The sequence below is a fragment of the Myotis brandtii genome, unplaced genomic scaffold (assembly GCF_000412655.1).
Source record: "Myotis brandtii unplaced genomic scaffold, ASM41265v1 scaffold1052, whole genome shotgun sequence".
Classification (NCBI taxonomy): domain Eukaryota; kingdom Metazoa; phylum Chordata; class Mammalia; order Chiroptera; family Vespertilionidae; genus Myotis; species Myotis brandtii.
Window position 1 is genome coordinate 428590 of NW_005353545.1, and position 10143 is coordinate 438732.

General features: G+C 38.1%; 1 protein-coding gene across 1 annotated transcript in view; it reads right to left on the reverse strand.

The window, feature by feature from the left end:
- Positions 1 to 10143, reverse strand: part of LOC102261911 (probable ubiquitin carboxyl-terminal hydrolase FAF-X) — a 292998-nt gene that overhangs the window by 31262 nt on the left and 251593 nt on the right. Inside the window, exons 34-36 of the mRNA XM_014540284.1 lie at positions 6001 to 6142; positions 2786 to 3533; positions 2028 to 2151 (exon numbers count right to left, since the gene is read on the reverse strand). Of these exons, the coding sequence (XP_014395770.1) occupies positions 2028 to 2151; positions 2786 to 3533; positions 6001 to 6142 (1014 nt within the window). The remainder of the gene's footprint in view (positions 1 to 2027; positions 2152 to 2785; positions 3534 to 6000; positions 6143 to 10143) is intronic.

The following is a 10143-nucleotide window of genomic DNA, read 5'->3' on the forward strand; positions in this document are numbered from 1 at the left end:
TATTGATTTTTTACAGAGAGGAAGGGAGAGGGATAGAGAGTTAGAAACACTGACGAGAGAGAAATATCGATCAGCTGCCTCCTGCACACCACCCCCTACTGGGGATCGAGCCCAATACCTGGGCAAATGCCATTGACCGGAATTGAACCTGAGACCTTTCAGTTCACAGGCCGACGCTCTATCCATGAGCCAAACTAGCTAGGGCCCAACCAGTTTATTTAATAAACCAAATAAAGAGGAAAGATCTTTTGTATAATTAATGGTCATGGCTGGTTGAAATACAACTATCAGTCTGTGACTTGATGTAGTTAATCTTAGTCACAAAATGAATTAAATGAGAACTTGTATAGGTGAATACAAATTATCAAACTCTTCTTTATCCAGATTATTTCCTTAACATCTTCTAATCTGAACGGTGCTAAAAATAGTTGTTAGAGCCCAAGCCAGTTTAGCTCAGTGGATAGAGCATCAGCCTTTGGACTGAAAAGTCCCAGGTTCGATTCCGGTCAAGGGGACATGCTTGATACCCAGTAGAGGCAGACAATCAATGTTTCAATTATTGATGTTTTAATCTCCTTCTTACTCTTCCTACCTCTCTAAAATCAATAAAAATATATTTTAAAAAATAGTTGTTAGAACAAGGTATTATAATGTCCTCCATACTTTTATAATTAGAAACTTGAGACTATAACCATTTAAAAATCGTCTACCTTTATAAACAAAAGCCAGAATTCTCTCTAGTAAAGATAAAGTTTAGTATTTTGTGATAAAATAGACAACAAATACAACAAAAACAGGAGCCAAATTTTAAAAATACATTTTTATTGATTTCAGAGAGGGAGAGGAAGAGGAGACAAACATCAATGATGAGAGAGAATCATGGGTTGGCTGCCTCCTGCACGTCCCCTACTGGGGAATAAGCACACAACCTGGGCATGTACCTTGACAAGGATTTGAACCATGATCTTCTGATTCATGAGTTGATACTTCCATTGAGCCACACTGGCCAGGCAGGAGCCAATCCTATCCTATATAATAAAAGCCCAGTAACCCTTACGACGGAAGGACCAGAATGACCGGTCGCTATGACCCGTACTGACCACCAGGGGGCAGACACTCAACACAAGAGCTGCCCCCTGGTGGTCTGCGTGCTCCCATAGTGGAAGTGCCGCTCAGCCAGAAGCCAGGTTGGTAGCACAGTGGCGGTGGCAGGAGCCTTCCCACAGCGGTTCTCAACCTGTGGGTCATGACCCCTTTGGCGGTTGAACGACCCTTTCACAGGGGTCGCCTAAGACCATCCTGCATATCAGATATTTACATTATGATTCATAACAGTAGCAACATTACAGTTATGAAATAGCAACGAAAATAATTTTATGGTTGGGTCACAACATGAGGAGCTGTATTTAAAGGCCAGAAGGTTGAGAATCACTGCTTTCCCACCTCAGTGGCAGCACTAAGGAGTGGCGAGCCAAGCAATAAGGAGCAAGCAGGAGGGCAGCTAGGAGAGAGTAGGCGGGCAGTTAGAAGGGAGGGGTCCCAAGTTGCGAGAGAGATGTCCAACTGCAGGTTTAGGCTCTATCTAAATCAGCAGTCTGACATCCCCCGAGGTGTCCCAGATTTTGAGAGGACGCAGGCCAGGCTGAGGGATCCCCGCCCCCTGCACAAATTTTGTGCATACGGACTCCAGTCTTTTAATAAAAGGCACACTAAGAAATTTAATATAACTTCTCTCAACATTATTACCAGATGTTTATATTATCTTTGACATCTGAAATTAGATTCCCTTGGTTAGGGAAAAATAAAGCACTATAATAATGATTAAACCAACTATAAGAATAGTAAGAACAAAATGCAAAGCCAGAGAGGCAGCTCAGTGCATTGTCCTGATGCACCAACCTTGTAGGTTTGATACACAGTCAGGGCACATACAAGAATCAACCAATAAATGCATAAGTCAACAAACTGATCTCTTTCTCTCTGTCTCTAAAAAATCAATTAAAAAAAAAAAAGGCAAAGCCACATACCAATCACTGGCAGGGCCACGGACTATTTTCTTTGTGTGAAATCCAGTAGTAAAGAGGAATCTAGCAGCAAGTTGAATAGTAATCATGGTGATTTCTTCTGCTTCAGGCAACAACTGATCTTGTCCTTGAATAAAAAGCACACATAAAAAAGAATTGTTTAAATGTGTTTAAACAAATGCTCCATGCTTATAAAATCTTAGGTAAAAGCAATCTTTTGTGGTTATCTCAGCACTTCACCAAACTATGTTTCAAACTAATTTTTGAGTCAAAACAACTGTTTACAAGTAAAAGCTCTTCTGTGTTTCTAAATATTGAACATCACTATTCAAAAGTATAGGCATTTTAAATATTTGACTTTGAACTAAAAATGCTGACACATTAAGATTGGAATGATAGTTGGGCCAGCGTGGTACAGTGACTGTACAGTGACCAATGAACAAGGAGGTCAAGGTTTAGTTCCTGGGCAGGACACATGCCTAAGTTGCAGGCTAGATCGCCAGTGAGGGCTGTGCAGGAGGTAGCTGATCAATAATTCTCTCTTATCATTGATGTTCTATCTATCTCAACTTCTAACTTGCTCTCTAAAATTAATAAAAATATTTTTTTAAAAAATTGGAATGCTATCAAGGCTAATAAATTTATGGGAAAAACTTAAAAAAAACCCCAACCTACTAAATATAAACATAGATGCCTAATAAAAAAGTCTATGATACAAAAAGTATTCTTTATTAACAAGAAGCTATATTCCAGAAACTTACCTGGAGTAGGGCTTAAGTAAATACCATTACATGTAAGAAGTTTTTTCATAAACTGAAAATATTCTAAACTGTACTGCATTTGGTTATGCATGAACTGCACATTTTGTTTCCATACACTTCTCTCAATGGCTGGTGACATAATCTGATGGTGTCTTGTGATAGTTAGATCTGATATGTATCTTATCATCTCACCATCTTGGTCTATTATGTCCATTCGTTCATAAAAAAGTATATAAGCATTCCACCACCTTTTCTGCCGCCTGTATGACATGCGCTTCATCATATGATCAAATACTTCTCCCATGTACTCTCCACCAAAACACTGATTTTTCATTTCTTCATCATCATCCATTTTACACTCTGTTACATCTCCATCATCAAATTTATACCAGCGATTTCTATTACCATCTTTACCATTTCTTTTAATGATGTACGAATAATAATGTCCACCACTTGCATGTCCACTGTGTACAAGCACTCCTACAAGTCTGTATTTTGTGCTTTCTGCTGTCTCACTTCCAGATTGCAAAATCTGTTGTATTGACTGACTATCTGTGTTTACATTATTTTCTTCGAGCTTGGAAACACCTGGTACTGTGTAAGGTTCCATATCCAGCTCTCGCGGAAATTCAAAATAATCATTGAATTTAACTGCACATTCCCTTTCCCAGTCATAGTCAAATCGTTTCAATTGGATAGCAAGAACAGAAGGCAGTTTCTTAATTAGCAAGCGCTTTACTGTATCAACCTACAATAAATAAAAAATAACAATGTTCTTTTATCAGTCAAATACAACAGAGCAACTTAACATATATTAAAACTTATGATCTATCTGAATTTATTTACAAATAGGTGAATAAATGGTAACAATCAAACTACTGACTTTTTCAAAATGTTCACAGCAAACAAACATATGTAAATAATTTCTCATTTGGTTGCAAATTACAAAAATTAGTGATGCAGAAACTGATAGCTAGCTGACTCAATACTACTACTGCTTACTGATCAATCATGTATTTTGATGTTTATTTTATGCTAATTAACAGAATATAATTTGAACAAACAAGAGAAATACTACAAAACTAGCTACTATGTATGCCATTTAGAAGCCAGGTAACATGCTCAGGGCTGCATATATTAATGCATTTAATCTTATGTTCTGAAAAAAGTGCTACTAAGGTCCTTACTATAAACTATATAGTTTATGCCCTGCTGCTGTGGCTCAGTGGTTGAGCATTGATCTATGAACAAGAAAGTCAGTTTGATTCCTGGTCAGGTAACAGGCTCCATCCCCAGAACATCAATGCTCTCTCATCATTGATGTTTCTCCCCCTTTCCCTTCCTCTCTGAAATCAATAAAAATATATCTATATATATAAAACCCTAAGTTACTGGAATGACCAGTTGCTATGACACACACTGCAAGGGGTGGGGACAGCTGGTCCCCACCCATGCAAGAATTCATAAACTGGGCCTTGAGTCCTATATAATAAAGAGGTAATATGCAAATTGACCATCACACCCTCACACAAGATGGCTTCCCCCATGTGGTCAAAAGATGGCTGCCACAAGATGGTCAGCAGGGAAGGGCAGTTAGGGGGCAACCAGGCCTGCAGGGGAGGGCAGTTAGGGGGCAACCAGGCCTGCAGGGGAGGGCAGTTGGGGGGACCAGGCTGGCAGGGGAGGGCAATTAGGGGCGACCAGGCTGACAGGGGAGCAGGTAGGTGTCAATCAGGCTGGCAGGAGAGTGGTTAGGGGGTGATCAGGCTGGCAGGCAGATGTGGTTATGGGCAATCAGGCAGGCAGGCAGGCAGTTGGGAGCCAGCAGTCCTGGATTGTGAGAGGAATGTAATGTACGACTGGCGGTTTAAATGGGCAGTTGGACATCCTGCGAGGGGTCCCAGATTGGAGAGGATGCAGGCTGGGCTGAGTGAGCCCCCCACCAGTGCACAAATTTCATGCACCGGGCCTCTAGCCCTATACAATAAAAGCCTAATATGCTAAGTGTCTAGTCATCTGGTCAGCCATAATATGCTAATGATATGCTAAGGCAATTCAATCACTTGCTATGACATGCACTGATCACCAGGGGGCAGACATTCGACCAGTCGCTGTGTATGTGCAATGACCACCAGGAGGCAAACACTCTGACCAGTAGGTTAGCTTGCTGCTGGGGTCCGGCTGATCAGGACTGAGTGAGACAGGCCAGACACACCCCGGAGCCCTCCCGTGGTCCCTCCCTGGCTGGCCAACCTCCCGTGTTCCTCCCTGGCTCTGATCGTGCACTGGTAGGGTCCCTCGGCCTGGCCTGCACCCTCTTGCAATCCGGGCTGAGGAACCCTCCCCCCCACCCCCGAGTGCACAAATTTTGTGCATCAGGCCTCTAGTTGTAATATATCAGCTGGAGAAGAAATAAATGTCTTTATAGGCAGCTAATTGATGTTTCTCTCTCATCGATGTTTCTAACTCTCTAACCCTCTCCCTTCCTCTCTGTAAAAAATCAATAAAAAATATATTTAAAAAAAAAGAAAAGAAAGAAGTAGTAACCCAGAAGAAACTGTCTAGAGCTGTGGGTAGCAGGACAAATGGCTTTAGAGGTCATAATCTAAATGGCATTTCAAGTCAAACCAATGCAGATACTCTACAGATGAGAGAGCATGATGGGCCAAAATAAATGTTTACTCTTTGCCATAAAAAATGTATCACACAAACTGTTGATAGACAAAATTGGTGGCTAGAAATAAAATTAGTTGGCTGGATCTAAAGAATTATTGGCTAGATTTTTTTAAAATTAAAAGTGACTTAAAATCTCATGTAATCAAATAAAATTAGCATTCTGTTCATCTAAGCTTGGAGAATAACTTAGAGTAAGAAAGGGAAAAATATTTTCTATCAACTCTTAAGGTGGGAGTTGGCTAATGGCAACTTACTTCAGGGCAAAATGAAAAGTAACTGTGCAACTTTTAGCTACAGTGATTTCTAAAATTAATTACCCAACTGAAATGGTTTTTCCTAGTCCACTGCATTATTTTCTCTCAAAATAATTTCCCTGACAAATTCTTAAATCAGTTATCATCTTGACTACCTCTGTTACCACTATGAAAAAGCAGAGATGGAGCAAAGGTAAATTTTTACGTTAGACACAAACAACTGTTATGTATTCCAGCTCTATTAAACGCAATTATATGTATTTTTTAAAATTGAACCATACAGACCTTTTTATCACATTTTTCACAATGATATGCATTTGCACCTTCCAATAAATCTCCTTTGATATACTGTTCCAAAGAATCAAGAAGATTTTGATGATTTCTAATATCTACATTCAAAGTTGTAAAAGATTCTTCACACTCGTATCTAAAGATATTAAATAATATGATCAGTAATATGAATGTAAAAAAATGAAATAATCAAAAGGATTTATTACTTTGGTTTCTAAATATTATCTTTAGTTTTGAATTTGATGAAAAATAAATTTGCAGTATTTACTATATCATGTCAGGTGCATTAGTAACAGTGTTATTAATATGTTAGTTATCTTTTTTTAGTCAATGTATTAGATTTTTTATACACATAATCTCTTTCCTTTGCCTTCATGAAAAACCCCAAAAGAGCTATGAATAAATCCCTCTCTCATGAGGAAACAGGCAGGGTCGGGGGTTTGGTGTCAAAAAGACTAATATGGTCCAGTTTATTACAGGCAGAGTGCTGATTTGAAGTTAAAGCTTATTTGGCCTAATTGCTTAAGTTCTTTATATTTTCTCACATTGCAACTTGCATTATCTGTTTAAATAGTAATTATTGGCAAGATAAAGGTAAGGATTCATAAAGTTCAGGAAAAGGTTACCATTTCTATAATGGAAAAATAGCAATTAATATTTATAGCACTTAGATATTAGGATCCAACACAATGTATGCCTCTACTTCTTGGCTCTACAGTCATAAAAATTAGTTAAGAATAAATGTGGGATGAAGTCAGCATTCCAAATTGTAGTGATATCCTACAAAAGGGACTTTTAGAAATTTATGACACACACTAATAAACTCAGATAATGGAAGGTGGAAAACAGACTCAACCATTAAGTCCATTCATGCAGTAGACATATCAAGAGTGCCTACCATGTTTAAAACACAAGGGGATATTATTTATTTATATATTTTTATATGATTTATTTTAAACTTATCTTTATTGTTGAACATCTCCACCCTGCTCCTGCCCTCTTCCCAGGCCTTCATCGCACTGCACTACTGAGGATGTGGAAAAAAGGGAACCCTAGTGCACTGCTGTTGGGAATGCAGACTATATAACCACTGTGGTAAACAGTATGGAATTTCCTCAAAAAATTAAAAATGGAACGCCATTTGACCCAGTGATCCCAATTCTAAGAATATAGCCAAAGGAAAAAAAAAAAGAATATATCCAAAGAATCCCAAAACACCAAATCAGAACACTCCTCTGTTCATAGTGCACTTTATAGTAGTTAAGATCTGGAAACAGCCAAAGTACCCTCAATAGGTGAGCAGGTTATAAAGCTGTGGTACATTTACACAATGGAACACTATGCAGCTATAAAAAAGGATTTCTTTCTTACCCTTTGAGATAACATGGAGGGACCTGGAGATTATTATGTTAAGTGAAATAAGTCAGTCAAAGAATGACAAGTACCACATATTCTCATTTATATGTGGAATCTAATGAATATAGTAAATCCAGAGACACAGAAGCAAGCAACAGGTCAACAAATTTCAGAGGGAAGTGGTAAGAGAGAGGTAGGAAGAGATTAACCAAAGGATTTATATGCATATATGCATAGCCTATGGACACAGATATTGTTTTAGACATAATCTTCACATTTAGAAATTTTTACTTAATCAGTTAACTGCCATGTGTCCAAAACAGAAACCATCCCCACATTCCACGATATTTTGAATTTAATTTAAAAAATAATTTGCAATGAATATTTTAAGAATAATTATGTTACAATTCGGGTGTTTTTGAATATTTTCAGCTGAAAATTCTCACAAAAAATGATTTTAAAGTTGATCAGGGCTGCCACGTAGGGAAAACTTTTTTTTTTTTAATAGGCGCGCGTGGTGTGTGTGGAAGGTCCACTGCTTGCGTCTATAGGTACTTATGGCGTACAATGGGTTAAGAAAAAATAAAATACGTATACAAATAAAAGTTTTTATAGATGGTTTATAATGCATGATACTACTGTGATAGAAATTAGTCCACGGGGAATAGAAAAGAAATCTTAGAGGATAAATGGAATTGACAATTTCTCTTAAAATATAGAATGCTCTACTAAAACAATGTTCTATAACATAAAAAATACTTTGGACTCTTCAGTAGCACTAAAGTATCTTTATTATAAAAAGCCAGTGGTCATAACACTGTAAATACCAAATGACAAGTCACCAGGAGGTACACTGATAGGTCCCGCTGGCGAGGCAGGTCTGGGTCTTGCACGATTTCGCACTGGGTGTCTAGACTGACAATAATTAGAACTACTTGAAATATGTACTTAATTTGAGTAAATAACTGAGGAGTAACAGCAACAGGTGATAAAGAATTGTATACTTTTATTGTCTGTTTAATGTAAAATGTCTTTTCCTAAGAACTAAAAGTGGTCAAGCCAGGTGATTAAGTATATCCCCAACTTCCAAATGAATGGCACTATGAAAAGAATGACATGATAAAATTTCTCATTTATGTAATATTACATTTCCCCAAATGATTTCCCTATCTTCAAAAGAACCTGCTTTTATCCAACCACACACACAGAACTAATGTTTAGAGAATAAGACTGTGATTATTTTGGTGAGAAAGGATTTCAAATCAACATTATGTGAACACAAGTCAAGCCCTAAAGTAAAACTTCCACACAGTAAGAATAAATGTGTGCCCATTGATTAACTTTGTGAACTATCAATAACTGAGAATTAAATTTAATTTTTATTAGAAGCCCTATATAAATCAATTTGTCTTTTCATTAACTCCATAACACAGAATGTCTTAACTCTTGATAAATGGTTTGATGTGCAAACACATCCAACCTATCTTAAGAATGACAAAGATCTATATATATAAAAGGCTAAGTGACCAACCATCTGTCCGTCTGAATGACTGACCAACTGACCGGCCAGCACATATGATGCACACTGGCAATTTAAAAATAAACATTGTCGCAAGCATGTGTGATATATATATAAAGCTCCCGCTGGCGCCAATCACATGAGTGTGTTTCGATCTGTCATTGTCAATCATAAATTTGGTTGACACTTCTAATATAGAGAAAGGGTGAACAGTGATATTAAAATATTTCTTTCTAATTAATTTCCTTTCAATGTGCACGAATCTGTGCACCAGGCCACTAGGTGATGACAATTTAAAGGGCAACTTTTTAATTTCCATAGGAAATAGTGCTCCAGACTGCCAGCTATCTTCCAAAGTTATTTAAGATATTTCAATTATTATTTTAACTATACCATGACAGGCAAATATCTTAAGTAATAACTATTCATTTATGGAAACTGACATTTCATGTCCCAAGATATGACAAAATGTCACAGACAAGAAAAAGTACACAACTCTTGCCCTTGCCAGTTTTGCTCAGTGGTTATAGTGAAGGTGGGAGGACTGAAGGGTTGTCAAGGGCATGTACCTTGGTTGTATGCTTGATCCCTGGCCCCACCTGAGGCACATGCAGGAAGCAACTAATTGATGGGTCTCTCTCCCATCCATGTTTCTCTCTCGCTGTCTCTTCCCTTCCCTTCCACTCTCACTAAAAACCAATTAAAAAATATCATCAGGTGAGGATTAACAAAACAAACCAAAAAGTATACAACTATTTATCACTGGTTTCTATTACTCCTCAATTATTTACTCAAATACTTACTACAGTAAGAATAACAAAAATTTACTGAAAATAAAAATATCCTATCTAATAAGAAAGAAACATGGTAATTAGCTGTATGGCCGCTATCCTTCCCATTGGCTAATCAGGGAGATATGCAAATTAACTGCCAGCCAAGATGGCGGCCGGCAGCCAGGCAGCTAGAAGCGAACAGGGAGGCTTGCTTGCTTCAGTGACGGAGGAAGCCAAGCTTCCCTACCTGACTTGCCGGTCTCTCAGCTGCAACTCTAAGCAACTATGTTGCAAATATAGAAGCTAAACCAAACCCCAGAAACCTGCGTTAGTCAGCTGGGCTTCAGCCAGCCGAACCGCAACATTGTATCAAATACAGAAGGTAAACAAAGGCCAGAAACCTGCTTTCAGCAGCCGAGCCTCAGAGAGAAAGCCGGCTCTCAGCTCCAGTGACAGGCATAGAAGGTAAATAAATGCCAGAATAAAAAA